This window comes from Ziziphus jujuba, chromosome 4 (assembly GCF_031755915.1).
Source record: "Ziziphus jujuba cultivar Dongzao chromosome 4, ASM3175591v1".
Taxonomy (NCBI): domain Eukaryota; kingdom Viridiplantae; phylum Streptophyta; class Magnoliopsida; order Rosales; family Rhamnaceae; genus Ziziphus; species Ziziphus jujuba.
Window position 1 is genome coordinate 6,012,092 of NC_083382.1, and position 20,463 is coordinate 6,032,554.

Sequence of the window (20,463 nt, forward strand, 5' to 3'; positions counted from 1 at the left end):
AAATATTAACATGTAACATTTGATATAGATTTTGATATATTTATTTGGTAACTTCAATATATTATTCTATAAATACATCCCCAAGTTCAAACTTTCGAGACTTTGAATACAAAACTAATTTTACAAATTAAAGCATGCATTGGAATTGGAAGACATCTATAAAGTCTTTTATTATATTGAGTTCTAATTAGAAGACAAGACAGCATAATTATTAAATCACAATACCAACATATGACTAAAATCCATAATGAAAAGCTTGATCAGAAGATTGATTAGAAAATCGAACCAAGTTCATCAACCACAATTGTTTTTGTTAAACAAATTCATATTAATTCTCTTATAACAACACTCTTGGATTTGACGAAGCAAACGCAAGAAATTCAGGATCTTTCTCAAATAATTCCATTTCTTCTTCACTTAGAGTGATCAAAGCCTCTATCCCATCACCTCCTTTGGTATCCATCAGCGAGAAAAAATTGTTTTTGGTACTACCAGTATTACTAATCCAAATTGGCTTCTCCCAACCAAAGTCAGCAATATCATATAATCCAAACCTGCACCAACTGCTGCAAGAATACAGCTTCATCATCTCCTCACCATCTACATCTCTAGTACCACTTTTCTTTTCTTTCTCTTTCCTATATTGATCAATCATTTCGAGCAATCTGTCTCCTTCAAGTAGCTTATCTATATTTTCACCAAATTCTATATTACCTTTCCTGAGCTGAGCAACCAAATCTTGCAGCTCCATTTGACTCTCATCTGTCATTACAGCAAATTGTTGCACAAGATTTCCCATAGTGTTTTCCAAAAAGGGTGTCTTGACCCTTTTGCGTATGTTAACGAGATGGATAATTATCGACTTCTTCTTCTTCGAAGAATCCCCTGCATCTTTTTGGTTTAGTGATGTTGTTGATTTCTTCCATGCTGCAGCCATGGCACATCTCCAAATGAGTGCTGTGACAGCCTCAACGCGGCTAGGTCGTTGCACAGATTGACTTATAGCTTTTTCCCTAAGAGCTTCGATCTTTGTCCCGTCGAACACATACCTTCTTTTAACAACACACTTATTTGGACCTTTGACAATCATGCTAGGGGGTTGAAAGGCAGAGATATGTTCTCTTGGAGGGAAATAGGAAGCTGCACCAAAATCCACAAGTGGAATTTCATATCCAACAGCTATTGCTGCCCAAACACTAATGAATTTGCTGATAGTTGCTGCATCTGTCAACTTGTGTGACATGCTCAAACCGATTGCTAACCCACCACGCTCGAAGAAACTGACTTGGACTTGAAGCAAAGGAATTGATGTAGCATCTTTGGAAAATTGATGATCATGATCATGAGGTTGATCAATTGGATGTAAATGTTTTAGCACCTCTATATCAGGTTGTTCAAGGAAGCTTGAGAGAGTGCAATGGATTCGAGCTTCGGTATAATAGGCTCCAATGTCATCTTCATGATCATCACCTAATTCAATTGATATGCTACTTTTGATTCTTCCGGAAAATGGGTAGAAGAGAGTTAAGGATTCAGACAAAGATTTCTTCAGCTTCTGGCTTGTAATTTGATGATGATGTTGATCCGTGGTAGTTTTGATCACATCATTATTGTTAATGGAGTAGAAAAGTATCAATCGGACATAAGATGGAGGAGCAAGCTGATCAAAAAGAGACAACTTTAAGGTTTTGTGGTTATGAGGAATTGGAGATGATGGTTTTATGGTTACACTTCCAATGATCTCTATCTTCATGTCCCTCATCGTCATCGATTTTCTTTGTATTTTGAGAAAGAAAATGGCTATGGAGCTTTTCCCTCTTTTTTTTTTTTTTGTTTTGTTGTGTGTGTGTATGTGTGTTGTTGTTGTTGTTGTGGTGTGTAAGTATACTCTATATTCGTTTATTATATATCCATAAGTATATAATAGAAAAATGAATAAATTAAAACACTTCCGATTCCCTGGACTTTGAGAAGATTAATTATTCATCAATATGGTTTCCAAAATAGAATAATTTTTAAATGTGGTATTTTTCTTTCTTTTCTTTTTAATTAGCTAAGTTTTTCTTGTAATGTTGGCTACTTTTCAGGGTAGATTGTATAGGTTTTGTTGAAACACTTCCTTGTACTCTTTTTATTTTATTTTATTTTTTTTCCCCCCGAAATAAAGTATGTTTTTATAATATTCTAAACATGATTATAACTTTCAATCTGGATGAAAGATTGTAGCCACTCAGGACCGTTTTCCATCCATATTTCAATGATATCACTCTAAATAACATACTTAGCTTACTCATGAGGGGCTTTACATGTTTCTCTAAATTAAAATTTCTAAAACAACTTAATTTATTTTTAATCTTCTCAACTAAAAAACACTCCAATCCTAAATAATCTTCAGTTGAAAAAACGACATTTATGCTCGAGATATGAGAAGATTGCTTCACTAATGTTCTTGCAAAGTAGAATAATTTATGTTGTATTTTTGTTTTAACTATGCATGCTTTCCATGCTTAATTATTTAATAGTCAAATCTCCATCTAAATACAAATCACGCGTATATATATAGTTGACCTAGTTTGCTTAAATTGATCACCTTCTTATCTATAAATTAAAACTCAAAATCTTTGTCTTCATCTGCATTTTCTATTATATTTTCTATCATTTTATATTTCCAAGTATCTTTACTTGTAGATGTAGAGAATATATAATAGGAGAACAAATAATAAATCAATTTAATATGATTGATTTAAAAAATAATGTAACTAACTTATAAAATAATTAAAAAAATAATGTAACTAACTTATAAAATAATCAAAATTTTTAGATACGATGCATATCAGTCTTCAAGTTTTTGTGTTTTTGTAGCTATGATACTTAGCAATCTTCTTCATGCTCATATTTTCTGTTTTGTTCCATTTATTATATATATATATATATATATATTATTTTTTCTCAACTTGTTTGATTTTCCTATCCTGATAGCTAGTTAATTCCTTTCAAAACCGAGGACCCAACCCAAAAAATAAAAAAAAAAATCCTTGAATTGAAAAAACAAATGCAGCGTCTTTTAATTATTCTTGGTTATTATTATTATTATTATTATTTGCTTGATATTCTTGGTTATTATCTCTTAGGACATCGATGTGTCAAATACCTAGACCTTCTAGAGGGAGTAATATATTATTTAAGTAATTATGTTAGCTCATAATAGCATTAGTCATCACTTTTTGATGGATGCATTAGCAATATTTTTATGTAATCTATATATCTAGTCAATTTGATAAGTAAATTTGTAGGAACTAGGAAGATGAAGAAGAATATTTTATATGATAATGTTAATATTTAGTCACTATTTGAATCAGATGAATAATTGAGATTGTTTTTAATTTTTTTTTTCTTTTGACAACAGATTGTTTTTAGTTAAGTACAATAACTAAAGTTGATTCTTTTTTGGTAATGTAAAATTGAATCTTTTAAGACAATAATCAAAGTTGATTTGAATGATTCAATTAATAAAATCGAAATCGATGCTGTCAAAAATAAATAATAAAATTGATGCAAATATATATATTACTACTAAAAATATAGAAACTTCATGGTCTGACGTTGTTTATAAAATATGACCTTCTTGTCACTATTGTTTACAACTGAAAATTTGTCAGAAAAATAACAAATTACGTTTTATCTCATCTATATACATTTCAAAATTCTATTCCCAAACTTAAAAATAAAATTAAAAAAAAAAAGCCTTCCATTGCCTTCTAAGCGCTTTTTTTTTATTATTATTATTTTAGTTTAATTTTCATCAAATAAAAATAAATTTTTATTAAATTTGTTAAATTTAATTTGATTTAGTTGATAAATCTTCATATCTATATCGATATATTATAAGTTTAAGATTAGAATAAAAAAGTTATTATAAATGATAAAAAAAATTAATAATGCTAAAATTACTAAAATATCTATTAAATTTATTTATAAAAATATTTAATTAATTATTTATATACTTATGTATTTAATGGTTAATTTATTCATCTATAACCTATATAAATATATAAACTAATAATATATATATATATATATTAATACTTATTATTTAATAAATATTTTTTATAAATATTTAAATATTTATAATGTTAAAATATTCATAAATACTCTTTACTTATTCTATATTTTTTATTTAAAAATTTAACCTTAATTTTTTTTTTCAAAAAACTTCAATGAATTAATTTTTTTGATATTTTAATATAAAAAAAGAATAATTTCTATTTTTTTAATATTATATTATTTCAATGTACGAAAACTTGTATAATATCTAAAATATAATTTATAAATAAAAAGAAAATATAAATATAAAAATAAATATTTATAAAGAGCATGAATGAAATGTACTGTTTAAAAACAATTTAAAATTTTATTATTTATATTAAAAGATGGGGTTTATTTTAAAGCGTCTGTTGCAATGAATTTAATTACACTTCTTCAAAATTTTGATTTTTTAAGGCAAAATTTTGTGAAAATGAATGGATTTATTAAAAATAAGTGGTATACATACTTGGAATGAACTACAATAAAAAAAGACGGATCTTTAAAATTAAATAAAAAAAGTCCTTGAATTTTGTATTTTATCCCAAAATTTAAAACCCAAAAAACTATTTACAAATTTTTTGGGTATCCACCGATTTGCAAAAACGAAAAAAAAAAAAGAAAAAAAGAAAAAAAAGAAAAATTGGAAATTAGTTGCGAATCCAATTAGCAGTTGGAGCTTCTTCAAGAACCAGCAAACAGCAAACATATTCTTCAGCTCTGCGACAACACTATCACTGTAAATTATCTCTCTCTCTCTCTTTCTCTTTCTTCTCTCTCCCTTTGCTACTGAAACTATCTTCGACTTTTGTCTCGCTGATTTCTCATGGAAATTCTCAATTTTTCCCAAATTTCACCGAACCCTACAATTTTTTCCGATAAATTTCCCATTTTTACTGATTTTTTAGATACCCAGCAAAGTTATTTCCTTCGACCCTTTGTCAAATTCTGCAACAAGGCATTTTCCGGCATTGCTTTGAGGTATTTTCTTTGGGTAATTTTTACAAGTGGAAACGTTTATGATAGCAAAGGCATTAACTTGAAAATTTGTGTCCGGTGGGAATGGATAATGAAAATTTATTAGAAAACAGTTTTTTGAAAACTGCTCTGTTTCGAGAAGCTTGAAGGGCAACTGTTTTTTATTTTATTTTTTATTTTTTATTATATGTATATGTATATGTATATGTGTATATATATATATATAATTAAAGTTTCACTTTTTCTTTATTTATTTATGATTTCTTTTACTTTTTATCTTCTTAATAGAATATGAATGTATTGCAGGGCATTTGCCTCTGCTTCTTGTGGCAGTGAGTAGGAATTGTACTATTGGCAGAGCAAAAAAAAGTTTTAAATAGTAAAGTTATGGAGGAAATCTTCAGCTGATCAGTGTTTAGATAGATGATGGAAATTAACCAATATTTGGGCATGTTTGTAGGTTGTGACTTTCATGTAAGTAAAGTAAATATGAGTGACTGTTCAGAGCAGATACTGCATACTGATTGTAATGATGATGTTGCTCAAGAAGAAGGGAAGGTTGATACCAGTGTTTTGGCTTTGCCCCAAAATCCAACAATGCCAGCGGTTCTCGAGGATGTAAAAGTTGAAAATCCTGACGGACCGTTGTGTTCAATTGGAGATGGTGCAAATAGCTTTTCTGGTGCTGATGTGCCAGGGTTTAAGTCTGATCAGTTGGATGATGATGATGATTATTTGGATCACATTATACTGAAAGAGCGGCAAAGGATGATTCTGCTATCGAGGTGCAGTTTTGTCGTTCATGATTTATATAGCCGTTTCCATGATCTAAATTATAAAACCGTGTTGTCTATACATGCCTTATTTTCTCCATTTTTTTCATTTAAAATTCATGTCCTCCTGCATCTTCCCAAATGCGGGCTTATATTTCTTCTATGCAACTAATACTATTGGAAAAATTTCACATGATGGGAAAGGGAATTTTTTTATTTTTTTTATTTTTTATAATATGATCAATAAGAGGTATAAATTATACATAAGAGAAAGAGTCTGAGAAATTATCTGTCATTTATTTATCAAAAGTAAAATAATGAAACTGAAATTCAAAATATTCTTCCTATTCAAATGTATCATAAAGTAGGTATCTTCTTAAATTCTTTATATTGATGCCCATAAGGAGTGTAGGAAGCCAAAAACTTACTTGTATCATGAAATAGTAGCATATCTTGGTATTGTTCTTCAAAAATCCTTTCAATATGTTTTATTCAAAGTGTCCAGCAAACCCAGCATTGCACACTTCCAAAGGATGTTGCCTCTTTCCCTTAAAATAACTAGTTGAAACCAAGTGACAAGATTGAGGGAACTCCCAAGTAAAATCAGCCTCTTTCACCTATGACATCTCTGATGAGAAGCCACATCAAAATGAAGGAATAAATATTTCGCAGACTCTCCACTCTTCTTGCACATCACACATCATTCTGGCGACAAATAAGTATTGGATCTTCTGTTTTGCAGTATGTAACATGTAAATAACTTTCCATGCATTACAAGCCAAGCAAACATTTGAATCTTATTTTGAAATTTTATTCTGCAGGAAATATTTGGGGTTGAAAAAACCAGTTCTTGAGGTAATACCCTCTCCTTTTATTTCTATAAAACTTCTCTAAATAAACATCTTCATTTATACCTCAAGTAAGCTCATTTTTATGCAGATCATGCAGCATGCTAGATTATGCCTTTGGAATCTGGTTACTTTCCTTTAAGAATTTTTAGGTGTTGTTTACATGTGTCTATATCAACTTGGTAGAAAAAAGTAGGTGTCTACTATAAGTTGTATGCCTTTATCTCTTATTAGTGAGTTGCTTGTAACTTTGCTTACACAGGGTAGCTCTGTAGCCTTGTTGGAAAACCTTACACAAGAGCATGCTGATAAAGGAAAGGAAGAAAATAATAATGTTAATGGAGAATTTTCATTGGCCAAAGGTCAGTTTTATGATATTCTTGAGAGAAATATGCCTTTCTTTGTAAAAATTCGTTATTTAATTTGACAATGGTATTATTGTTGGTTTCTCTTCGACGAGTGATCAATAAATCTTTAAAATGCAATTAAACTTATGATAGTGATGTTCCAGGTGATGATAGCATATACTTATCGGAAAGAAAGGACATGGAGTTAAATTCTTGTGAGGGACAGCACAATTGGCCAATGTACACAAATGATACCAATGGTTCATCTTTGTCAACCATCTTTAAAATCAAAGATGAACCTTCTGATGATAGTAACATCAACAACTTGGATAGGGATGCTAGGAGTAACTTTTCCATTAGCAAATTTCCTGTAAAGATTGAACAAGAAATCTCCAATGAAATTAATGGAGATGAGGTGGATCATATGTATCTGGGAGATCGAATAAAGCTACTCAGGTCAAGAGATGATTTCGAGCTAAATATGCCTAAGGACCATGAATGCTTGAAGAAATATGTGCCTTCTGTCACAGACTATAGCAGAATTGGCTCAGAATCTGCTAAACCAACAAGCTTTGGTCGCCCTCAAAAAAGGAAGAAGACTGCCACGTAAAAATGATTTTTGTTATATTTTTCACTTATTGTATGCTTTTTCATTCCAATAGGATTTATGGTCTCTAGGTCAAATTATTTCAGGGATTCAATTGAAACAGCTCTGGAGGAAGATGCTCCTGGACTCCTGCAGGTACCATCAGATTGCTTCTGTTAAACTTCCTGTATGATACAGATCAAGATTCATTCAAATGTGAATTAGCAGGTCTTAGTTGACAAAGGAGTATCAGTTGATGAGATGAAGCTCTATGGAGAAATGGAGAGTGACGAAGCTATAGATGAGTCTTCTAGTGAAGACAGTTTTACAGATCTTCAGGCTGTGATATCAAAGGTTAGCAACGATGTTGATATTGCTTCTTCTTATCTCAGTCTTGTAGCAACTATTTCTAGTAAGTGGCTTTTCTGTAACTGAACTTTAAACCATTTTGACTCTATGTATGTTTATGTGAAAACTGCATTGTATTTGGAAAAAGAGGAATAACTCATGATGCACATTGTGACTGATGTTTGAATTACAATGCTTTTATGATTAGGTTACTTTAAGTCGCGACCTTTGAGGTTTAAATAATATTTCAACTACTTTCAATTATTTATATGTTGCATGTGCCCTTGAAAACTGCTTCCTGTTGTGAAACGTAGTAACAACGCATTATTTACACTATGATTGATTTTTGATGCAGGATTGCTTTTGTGATTAGGTTATTATATTTTGTGCCTCTGAGGTTTTAAAGTTTTAATAATCATGTGGATAATACATCTTTTTTATAATATTATTCACAGATTGAATGGTTATGCTCTTGTCAATTAAGTTTAGTTCCTTGTCCCCCAAAAGAATGTAAAAAGAATTTTAAAAAATGCAAAAAGAAATATCGTAATGGTAATGAAATTCAGTGATTTTATTTTGTTCCTTGGTTATTAAAGAATCTATGAGTAGCATGTGTTCTCATTTTTAATTTACACAAGGTTGGCTCAGTGCTTGGAGAACTTATGTTCTTATTTTGAGAAAAGTCTAGCAATTATTAGATTTGTTATCACTTTGACTTTTTTAACTAAGACATTTGATTTGTTCCATAAGCATTAGTATGCCTCTAATTTGAGTTTCTATGTGACAGCTTTTCATTCAGCGCAACTCCTTTTTAAAGTTTGCTCCCCTGCATTATGCTAAGGGAGCAAGAGCCAATTATTGTTTGGCTTGTCTACTCTCACTTGTGGAGCAGGTACCAAGTTTCGTTTATTAACCTGTAACTTTCTTACAGTGAGCACGATACTTCTTTTTGTTAATTTACTTGCTTTACTTGTGTATTTTCCTATTAGTTTTTATACTATACCTTTCTTGTCCTAATTTGTCCCATTTGTATTTCTCATTTGCACAGACAAGGTATCTGCAATTTAGGAAATGGCCTGTTGAATGGGGTTGGTGTCGAGATCTCCAATCATTTATATTTGTCTTTGAGAGGCATAACAGGTGCATTATTTTTGGAAAATAAGTTATAAATTTTTTTCTTTATTTCAACTAGATGGGTTTGACATGAAGGTGTTTCTTAATTGCAGACTTGTGCTGGAACGTCCTGAATATGGGTATGCGACATACTTCTTTGAGCTAGTAGATTCTTTACCCCTTGACTGGCAGATTAAGCGATTGGTCACTGCCATGAAGCTTACCAGTTGCAGCAGGATTTCTCTAATTGAGAACCGACCATTATTGGTGATAATTCCCTTTTTTTTTTTTTTTTTTTTTTGGCTGTATCAATTTTATACTTTCTAATTAATTACTGTCATAGCATTATCATTTGTACATTATCAGTAATAATTTCTTCTTTCTTACACCTGTTAATCTTTGGTAAAAGATTGGAGAAGACTTGACCAAAGGCGAGGCAAAGGTGTTAATGGAATACGGTTGGGTACCTAATAGCGGCTTGGGAACAATGCTTAAGTACTGCAATAGAGTGGTACATGACCGGAAAAATGAAAAGGAGATCTCAGAGTGGAGATCAAAGATAGGAAAATTGCTAATGGATGGTTATAATGGTGGAACAGTGGTGTTAACCGACATCCCGATGAAGGTTATGGAGAATAGAGATGCTCAAGACACCCAAATAAAATTAGAGCTCTAGTTAAAGTTTTATCTTGTTCTGAAAGTGCCTACAGATTTGTATAGAAATGAAACTAACTTATACCAGTAGACTGCTTACTAAACCAAAGTTTAGTGTTTTTTTTTTTTTTTTTTTTTTGAATGAACTTGTCACTAAACAGAGAAGGAAAGAAAAAGGTGCAGGAAGTATGTTGTTCTGATCGTTTGGTGTAGTCTTGTAATCTGATTGAAACGGAAGATGTTTGTGTTACATTTATTGAATTAGTCCATTGGAAATTGTAATGTGGTTTCATTGGGTATAATACCCCTTTTGGTTTAAGACGTCTTTTCAACCATTCAGGACTTTTTTTTTTAAGTTGTGCACTATGCTTATTGAGTTATAAATAACTTATTACCGGAACAATGCTCAATGGCTTGAACATTTGAATATGATGCTTCACAAATCTTATTCTAAAATAGAGGCCGAGTGACATATCTCAACCTTTTATTACTATGTTCCTCATGGTGCCTTTATGCATGCTCAACCCAGATATCCAACTTGCAATCTCACTATTTATAACACTTCTTTTCCACTAAATTTGAATTTTTCTCCCTCAAATTATATTAACAATAGGTATTTTTATAATTATTACTTTGATATGGCAAAATGATATCATAGGTAGGCCTATGGGAAACACACACTTGGGGAACCCCTTAAGTCTAGTTTTTCTTGTTCTCCAAATTAGCCACAAGGCTTCCTAAATCTCAAAGGTTAATTTGGGTGTAAGGGACACGTCACACACCCACTATTTATGACTTCTTTTCCACTAAATTTGGAATTCTTCCAAATGATATTTCATTATATGGTTGTTATTATTATTGTTAATGTTATTATTATTGCTATGACAACATGATATTATAGGTCTGCCTATGGGCTCCACTGGAAACTTGGGCAAACCCAGAAGACAAGTCCAATTAGCCACAAGGTTTATGGCCTCTGTCGGGCCCTTGGAAACTAATTAATATATGGCTTACCCAATTGCTACTTTCGTGCACAAATTAATAAGTTAGCTTCTACATCAATTCCCAGCAGCAGACACAATTGAAGATGAATCGATGATTATTGATTCATCTTAAACAGAATATCAGATTTATTTTACTTGTTTAGCTCTTTTTTTTCTTTTTTTCTCCTCTGTTTGCCAAGCTCGGCAAACTCTCACAGGTAAACAAGTACGCATACAAAGTTAATGTGACTCTGGCATTACTGGGGTCTTTATTGAAGGAATTCGAGATCATGCTTTGTCTCTTTCAGTTTTAACCAATCAGAATTATTACTTCATGTTACTGGAGTTGCATTAAACCAATTAACACAAGCATTTAATTACTAGGGTTTTTTCTTCTTCTTCTTCTTCTTCTTCTTCTCTTATGGTTTCTCTTATTCGTTCAATTCTAATTTGCCTCTGAACCTTATTATGTTCATTGTGCTAGATTACCTGTGGCGTGTTTCAGGCACTTATTTTTATTTTCATTTTTTTTATTTTTTATTTTTGAAAGATGTTTGTATATTTGCTCTACTTTAATTCTGTTTCGAATCATGGAAAAGGGGAAAAAAAAAAAAATTTAGAGGATTCTTTGAAATTTCAAGAGAAAAAAAATATTACTTGATCAGCAAGTTACTTAACCTGCAGTGCAATTTTTGTTTTTGTTATTGCTTTCAACATTTTTTATAGGTTATATACTGCAGAACCATATATACAATTCCTGAGAAAGAAGGTTGAAAATACTTCTTAGCTGGTTCTTGATTATGGCAACAAAAGTAGCAAAGAAGCATTGTAGAAGAAAGGAAGGCATAGATCGAATATCAGAATTACCAGATCCTCTCATATATCACATCCTCTCATTCCTTCCAACCTTTTATGCGGTTCGAATGAGCATTGTTTCGAAGCGTTGGAGACACATGTGGATTTATACTTCTGTCTTACATTTCGAAGACTTCAAGTATGGAAATTTTCGAAAGATGTCAATAAGTGATAGGAGCATGTACTTGGTCGATTTTGTGAGCAACTGCTTGAAACACCGCAATCTTTCTTCTTATTATACAGCATTCATAACTAGATTTAAGCTCCACATGGAATTTGGAAATACATATTTTGGAAGTATTTAAGGAGAAATAAATGATTGGCTGAGTAATGCTGCTAATAATGGTGATTTGAAGGAGTTAGAACTCTGAATCAAACCCCATTTATGTTATCTCGAAATCGAAAGAATCTTCTTTGTACCTCGGTCGGTTGTCAATTTAAGATCGTTAACACTCCTTAAGTTGAAAGGATTTAGATTGGAGGACAGTTTTCCTGTAAACCTTGAATCTTTGAAAGTTCTTTGTTTGGAAAGAGTGAATATTTATGGACGTACTTCGCTTCAAAATCTGATTTCTGGATGCCCTATTATCGAGGACTTGTGTCTTAGAGATATTTATTTTCAACTCAGTAAAGATATTGTTGCTGGTGCAACACTAAGAAATCTCACATTATGGAACTTGAGGCTTACTGATGAGATGGTGGATGACCTAGGTTGGAGACATCCTCTGCTTGAGAAATTGACTATACGTTCCTGTTCTAATTTGAAACATATTATCATCTAGAGTGATAGCCTCAAATCTTTATTCTTAGCCCATGATTGTCCCATTGAGATTAAAATTATGACACCAAATCTAGTTAGTTTTGTTTTTGAAGGTCTAGTTATGTCAAACATATCGGTTTTCGATGCTCCTAACCTAGTAGAAGCCACCTTGAAACTGCTTGATACCCGTTTGGATAATAGGACTTGGTTTCCTCTTATACTTTTTCTTTCATATTTTAAATTCTTGAAGAAGATGACGCTGTGTTTTTGCTTCCAAGAGGTATTTATATTTCATTCTTGCACGGTTTGTTTGTTTTTGGGGGTTTTTTTAAACATTGAATTCCATTTTTTTTTTTTTAAAGACTTGTCGTGGTTAACCCTTTTTTTTTTTTTTGGGGGTTTTGGGGGTAGAATGTTATCATTCTGAAGGATGTTAGAAATATATGTTGTCGATCATTGCCTACTCTGAAGCATTTGAAGGTGAAGACGGACAATGATGCATTGTGGACAAATTCAGAAACGAGGGACTCTTTTGTTTGGTGTGCACCTTCCCTGGAAACTTTTGAAATGGAGTACTTAAGTTATACTTATTTTAATCTATGAATAAAGTTTTGTAATATGTAAGTTTCAATTGGAAGTGTGCACTAGGTGGAATTTAGAGATTACCAGTATGCACTGATTGAATTCAGAGATGCTAAAGATTCTAAATTTTGGGCTTGTCATTTTGAAATTCATTTAGAGATCAGATTACTATAATGACAATGGTAAATTCGTCTTTTTTTTTAAAAAAAAATTGGCATTGACACATGAAATTTTGGATTCATCAAATTTTGTACATTTGGGAAATTTCTAAAAACCTATATAAACCTTAATTTCAAGAGATCAAATTATTATGTTTGTTCAAGAAAACCAATTTTAGTACTTAATTTGAAACTTTGAAATTCTTAGTCTCCACAAAAGTGTATAAAAATGATCTAAAATAAATATCTGAATAAATTTTAAAAGTTAATTTCAAGATTCCAAATTCTTATCTTTATTTAAGAAAACCAATTTGAATACCATATTTAAAACTATAGAGTTCAAAAAATGACCAAAAAATTGGATAAAATTGATTTAGAATAATGATTTCACGAAATTTAAGAAAATTATGAAAGTTCTTAAAACCTATGTAAATGTTATTTTCAAGAGTTCAAATTATTATATTTGTTCAAGAATACCATTTTTAATACTTTATTCGAAACATTAAAATTCATAATCTCCATAAAAATGTATAAAAATGATCTACAACAAAAAGATCTGAAATTTTTTTAAACATTTGGAAAATTTTGAAAAACCTTTATAAAAGTTAATTTCAAAACTCTGAAGTCTTATAGTTGTTCAAGAAAACTAATTTCAATACTTTATTTGAAACTAAAAGTTTTTAAAATTTTTCCAAATGTTTAAAATTTCCCTTAATGGGGTGTTTAGTAAAAAGAAAAATATTGAAAAAAACTGATTTTTGGAAATTAGTTTCTTGGAATTCAGTTTCTTGAGAATGAGTTTTTTTAGTATTCTTTTTATAGTGTTTGATTAATTATGGAAGAAAATAAGACTTACAAATAATTAAATAAATTTATATATTAAAATTAAAGAATAAAATTGTATTTAAAAAAATACGTAATATCAGTTTCTCAGGAAATTGGAGAATGACACCTCTTTAGTAGGATCCACTTTCTCTATCAGTTTCCCAGATTACGAGATTTATTTTCCACTGGGACCCATAAATTTCTTATCTTAAAAATTATCTAAACAGGAAAAAATTTCACTTTCCTAAAGAATTTTAGATTCCCACTAACTTTATCACTACCCAAACACCCCATAAATGTTTAAAATTTCCTAAATGTTTAGAATCCATCCAAATCTTTTTTCTAAATAATTTTTATCCCCTTTTTTTTTTTTTTTTTTGAACTCCATAGTATCAAATAATATATTCAAATTCATTTTTTTTGAACAAATATAAGAATTTGGACTCTTCAAGTTAAATTTTCAAAAGGTTTTTCAAAATTTCCCAAATGTTTAAAATTTGCCCAAATGCTTAAAATTTCCCCAAATTTCTCTTTTAAATTATTTTTATCATTTTTTTTTTCAATTTTTGAACTCCATAGTTTCAAATAATGTATTCAAATTCATTTTCTTGAACTAATATAAGAATTTGGACACTTTAAATTAACTTTTATAATGGTTTTTTCAAATTTCCTCAAATGTTTAAAATTTCTCCATTTTTTTTTTACAAATTGTTTTTATCCTTTTGTTTTTTTGAACTACATAGTTTTGATAAAGTATTAAAATTCGTTTTCTTCAACAAATATAAGAACTTGGACTCTTTAAATTAACTTTTATCAAGGTTTACCAAATTTTCCCAAAAGTTTAAAATTTCATAAAATCTTTTTTAAAATTATTTTTATCTAATTTTTTTTATTTAAGGTTTTTGAATTACATATTTCAAGTAATTTATTCAAATGCATTTTCTTGAGCAAATATAAAAATTTGGACTCTTTAAATTAACTTCTCAAAGGTTTTTTAAATTTCCCCAAATGTTTGAAATTTTCAAATCTTTTTTTTTTTTTATAAATTAACTTTTTATATAGTTTTAAATAATATATTCAAATTTATTTTCTTGAACAAATAAAATAATTTGGACCGTTTAGATATAGTTTTATATAGATTTTTCAAATTTCCCCAAATATCTTAAATTTCCCCAAATGTTTAAAGCTTCACCAAATATTATTTCTAAATTATTTTTATACTTTTTATTTTGTTTTTGAACCCCATAGTTTCAAATAATATATTCAATTTTGTTTTCTTGAACAAATATAAGAATTTGTACTTTTTAGATTAACTTTTATAATATTTTTCAAATAGTACCGTTATATATCACCAATGATGATTGTCATCACTCTACATGGCAGTGAGTCCAATATTTATAGTACTTTTATATAATATGAAATCCACTTCTATGTAAACTGTTTTTACTTATATAAACACATAAGATCTATTGCCATGTAGGATTATGACAGTTACCACTAGTGCCAAACACCATTTTTCTTTTTGAAATTTTCCAAATGTTTAAAATTTTTCCGAATATTTTTTCTAAATTTTTTTAACCAATTTATTTTATTTTTGGTTTTTGAACTCCATAATTTCAAAAAATGTAATCAAATTCATTTTTTGAACAAATATGAGAATTTGAACTCTTTAAATTAACTTTTATAAAGGTTGTCCAAAATTTTCCAAATGTTTAAAATTAATCTAAATCTTTTTTCTAAATTATATTTATCCTTTTTTCTTTGGTTTTTTTTGGTTTTTGAACTCCATAGTTTCAAATAATGTGTTCAAATTCATTTCCTTGAATAAATAGAAGAATTTAGACTCTTTGAATTAACTTTTACAAAGATTTTTCAAATTTCAACAAAGGTTTATAATTTCCCCAAATTTTTAAAATTTCACCAAATCTTTTTCTAATTTATTTTTATTCGATTTCTTTATTTTTGGTTTTTGAACTCAATAGTTTCAAGTAATGTATTTCAATCCATTTTCTTGGACAATATAAGAATTTCGACTCTTTAAGTTAACTTTTATTAAAGTCTTTCATATTTCGACAATTTATTTTTCTAAATTATTTTTATTCTTTTTTGTTTTTTGGGTTTTTAAACTCCATAGTTTTAAATAATGTATTCAAATTCATTTTATAAAGGTTTTTAAAATTTTTTGAAATGTTTAAAATTTCCCAAAATGTATAAACTTAAGCCAAATCTTTTTTTCTAAATTATTTTTATCCTTTTTATTTTTATTTTTTATTTTTTGAACTTCATAGCTTCAAATAATGTTTACAAATTCATCTTTTGAATAAATATTGGAAATTAGACTCTTCAAATTGATTTTTTAAAGTCTCCCCCCCCCCCCCCCCCCCCCCTTCCAAATGCTTAGTATTTCCTTGAAAGTTACTCCATAGTTTCATATCATATATTCTAATTCATTTTCTTGAACAAATATAAAAATTTGGAGTCTTTAAATTAACTTTTATAGAGGTTTTTCAAATTTCTCCATAAGTTTAAAATTTCAGCAAAATCTTTTTCTAGATTATTCTTATCCATTTTTTTATTTTTTATTTTTTTTGGTTTTTGAATGCCTTAGTTTCAAGAAATGTATTCAAATTCATTTTCTTGAATAAATATAATAATTTGGACTGTTTTAAATTAACTTTTATAAAGGTTTTACAAATTTTTCCAAATTTAAAACTCCATGGTTTAAAGTAATGTTTTCAAATTCGTTTTCTTAAACAATTTTAAGAATATTTGGACTCTTTAAATTAACTTTTATAAAAAAAATTTCAAATTTCCCCAAATGGTAAAAATTTCACAATTAAATTTTTTCTAAATTCATTTTTATCCAATTTTCTTTTTTATTTCTTGTGGTTTTTGAACTTCATAGTTTCAGGTAATATATTCATATTCGTTTTCTTAAACAAATATAAGAATTTAAACGCTATAACTAATTCTACAAAGGTTTTTCAAATTTTTTCTAATGTTTAAAATTTTCTAAATTCTTTTTCCTCGATTAGCTTTTGTATAGTTTTAAATAATGTATTCAAATTCGATTTCTTGGAAAAATATAATAATTTGGACTCTTTCGATTAACTTTTATATAGGTTTTCCAATTTTCCAAATTTCCCAAAAGTTTAAAATTTCTCCAAATTCTTTTTTTCTGAATTATTTTCATCCTTATTTATTTATTGTTTTGTTTTTGAGCTCCATAATTTCAAAAAATGTATTCAAATTCATTTTCTTGAACAAATTATAAGAATCTAAACGATTTAAATTGACTTTTATAATGGTTTTTCAAATTTCCCCAAACGTTTAAAATTTTTCCCAATCTCTTTTCTAAATTTTTTAACCAATTTTTTTTTTTTAATTTTTTGGCTTTTAAACTCCATAATTTCAATTAATGTAATTAAATTCATTTTCTTGAACAAATATAAGAATCTGGACGCTCAAGATTAACTTTTTAAACATTTCCAGGTTTCCCCAAATGTTTTAAAATTATCCAAATCTGTTTTCTAAATTATATTTATCTGATTTTTTTTGGTTTTGATTTTTGAACCCCATAGTTTGAAATAATGTATTCATATTTGTTTTCTTGAACAAGTATAAGAATTAAGACTCTTTAAATTAGATTTTATAAAAGTTTTCCAAATTTCACCGAAGGCTTAAAATTTCCTTAAATTTTTTAAAATTTCACCTAATATTTTTTCAAAATTATTTTTCTCCAATTTCTTTATTTTTGGTTTTCAAACTCGATAGTTTCAAATAATATATTCAAATTTCTTTTCTTAAACAAATATAAGAATTTGGACTCTTTAAGTTAACTTTTTATAAAAGGTTTTCAAATTTTTCCAATTTATTTTCTAAATTATTTTTACCTTTTTTTATTTAGGTTGTTCAACTTCATAGTTTCAAACAATGTATTCAAATTTATTTTCATGAACAAATATAAGAATTTGGACTCTTTAAATTAAATTTTATAAATGTTTTTTAAATTTCCGTAATGGTTTAATATTTTCCAAATTGTTTAAAATTTATCCAAATCTTTTTGTCTAAATTATTTTTATCCAATTCTCTTTTTTTTTTTTTGGGGGGGGGGGGGGGGGGGGGGGGGGGGGTTTAACTCCATTATGACAGGACCCGCCCCGAGAACCCTCCCAGAACCTCCAAAATTCACAAATTATAAGTCAACGGAAATCCCAAGAGTCAAAAAATTCACCAGTGGTCTTACCTTGGTGCGGCCGAGCTCGCCTCCATCCCCTACTCCTCTCTGACCGGCGTGTGTAGCAAGGTGGTGGCCGGAGATGGGTCAAACGGCGTAAACCCGGCAGGAGGTAAAAACGGTCGGTTCAGGCCCATGGGTCTGGGGTGTTTTTCTCGGGTTTTGGAGAGGAAATGGTTATTTTTGGGTTTTTCTTCCTATTTGGCACACTTACCGAGGCTTATATACAGCCTAAATCACTAACAGACAAAAATTGGAGACTGGTTTGGACACTGATATAAAACTTATGTTTAAAATTTCTCAGAACCATAACTTTTTATCCGTAACTCGGAATTTGGCATGCCGCCAGTCTGTGAACTCGTATCAACGAGATCTATACAATAGTACCTCAGTCAAACCAAAAATATTGGCTATTGAAAAAGTCAACTTGAACCCATATATTATTCACTTGGTCAAGCTTAATCAATTTGGTCAAACTTGTTTAATCATGTATATATATATATATATATTTTTTTTTTTGGTACAGGGTGTTACAACTATTTGAAATACTGTATTCAAATTCATTTATTGAACAAATATTAGAATTTTTACTCTTTAAATTAACTTTTGTAAAGGTATTTTAAAATTCCATAGATTTTAAAATTTTTCACAAATGTTTAAAATTTCTCCAAATCTTTTTAATAAATTTATGTAACCATTTTTTATTTTTGGTTTTTAAACTCCATGGTTTCAAACAATGTATACAAATTCGTTTTCATGAACAAATATAAAAACTTGGACTCTTTTAATTAAATTTTATAAAAGTTTTTTAAATTTCCTCAAATGTTTAAAATTTGTCAAAACGTTTAAAATTTATCAAAATCTTTTTTCCTAAATTAATTTTTCCCTTTTTTTTTTTTTTGGTTTTTAAGCTTCATAATTTCAAATAATGTATTCAAATTCTTTTATTGAACCAATATTAGAATTTGGATTCTTAAAATTAACTTTTATGAAGGTTTGTCAAATTTTTCTAAATTATTAAAATTTTTCCAAATGTTAAAATTTCTCCAAATCTTCTTTCTGAATATTTTTATCCAATTTTTTTATTTTTGGTTTTTGAACTCCATAATTTCATATCATGTATTCAAACTCATTTTCTTGAGCAAATATAAGAATTTGGACTCTTTAAATTAACTTTTAAAAATGTTTTTCAAATTTTCCCAATGGTTTAAACTTTCACCAAAATCATTTTCATAATTTATTTTCATCCAATTTTTTTTTTCTTAATTTTTGATTTATAAACTCCATAGTTTCATGTAGTTTATTCAAATTCATTTTCTTGAACATATAAGAATTTGGACTCTTTAAATTATCTTTTACAACGGCTTTACAAATTTCTCCAAATCTTTTTTCTAAATCACTTTTATCCAATTTTTTTTTATTTTTTTGTTTTTGAACTCCATAGTTTCAAATAATATAATAAAATTCCTTTTCTTAACAAATATAAGAATTTGTACTCATTAAATTAACTTTTATTAAGGTTTTTCAAATTTCCCTAAATGTTAAAAAATTCTCCAATTTGTTTTTTTCTAATTTATTTTTATCCAATTTTTATTTTATTTTTTGAATTCAATAGTTTCAGTTAATGTAACAAATTTGTTTTCTTGAACAATTTTAAGAATTTGAACTCTAAAAATGAATTTTTATAAAGGCTTTGCAAATTTCCATATATGCTTAAAATCTCCTGAAAATTTTTTTTCTAAATTAAATTTTATATAATTTCAAATAATCTATTCAAATTAGTTTTCTTAAACAAATTTAATAATTTAGATGCTTTATATCAACCTTTATATAGGTCTTTTAAATTTCTCCAAATGTCTGAAATTTCACAAAATGTTTAAAATTCCTCCATATCTTTTCTTTAAATTATTTATTTATTTTAGTTTTTGAACTCCATAGTTTCAAATAATGTATTTAAATTTCGATTATTAAACAAAGATTAGAATTTGGACTCTTCAAATTAACTTTCATAAAGTTTTTTTTTTCAAATTTCTCCAAATGTTTAAAAAAATTTCAAATGTTTAAAAGTTCTTCAAATCTTTTTTCTTAATTATTTTATCCTTTTTTTTTTCGTTTTTGAATTCGATAGTTTCATATCATGTATTCAAATTCGTTTTTTTGAAAAAAATAAGAATTTGGACTCTTTAAATTAACTTTTGTAAAAGCTTTTTGAATTTCTTCAAAGGTTTAAATTTTCACTAAAATCTTCTTTCTAACTTATTTTTATCCAATTTTTTTATTTTTTATTTTTGGTTTTGGAACTCCATACTTTCAAGTGATTTATTCAGATCCAT

At 28.3% G+C, this 20,463-nt stretch overlaps 2 protein-coding genes across 5 annotated transcripts; one reads left to right on the forward strand and one right to left on the reverse strand.

Annotated features, from left to right (window-relative positions):
- Positions 1-337: 337 nt before the first annotated feature.
- LOC107406575 (stemmadenine O-acetyltransferase) lies at positions 338-1,816 on the reverse strand. The gene has a single exon (XM_016013719.3). It carries the CDS (start codon positions 1,766-1,768, stop codon positions 338-340), a length of 1,431 nt encoding a protein of 476 aa, XP_015869205.3. The 5' UTR covers positions 1,769-1,816.
- A 2,812-nt stretch (positions 1,817-4,628) lies between these two features.
- Positions 4,629-10,049, forward strand: LOC107406577 (uncharacterized). Of its 4 annotated transcripts, XM_048472002.2 has the most exons (13): positions 4,629-4,822; positions 4,992-5,064; positions 5,522-5,846; positions 6,656-6,689; positions 6,774-6,809; positions 6,945-7,044; positions 7,194-7,635; positions 7,723-7,771; positions 7,844-7,969; positions 8,751-8,855; positions 9,012-9,103; positions 9,190-9,343; positions 9,486-10,049. In XM_048472002.2, exons 3-13 carry the CDS (start codon positions 5,551-5,553, stop codon positions 9,750-9,752), a joined length of 1,701 nt encoding a protein of 566 aa, XP_048327959.2. In that variant the 5' UTR covers positions 4,629-4,822; positions 4,992-5,064; positions 5,522-5,550; the 3' UTR covers positions 9,753-10,049. The 4 variants fall into 4 exon arrangements, with proteins under 4 accessions (XP_048327959.2, XP_048327958.2, XP_048327962.2 ...); XM_048472001.2 differs by lacking the exon at positions 4,992-5,064 and having other exon boundaries at positions 4,630-4,822; XM_048472006.2 differs by lacking the exons at positions 4,629-4,822; positions 4,992-5,064 and adding an exon at positions 6,340-6,575 and having other exon boundaries at positions 5,706-5,846.
- The last annotated feature ends 10,414 nt before the right edge of the window (positions 10,050-20,463 follow it).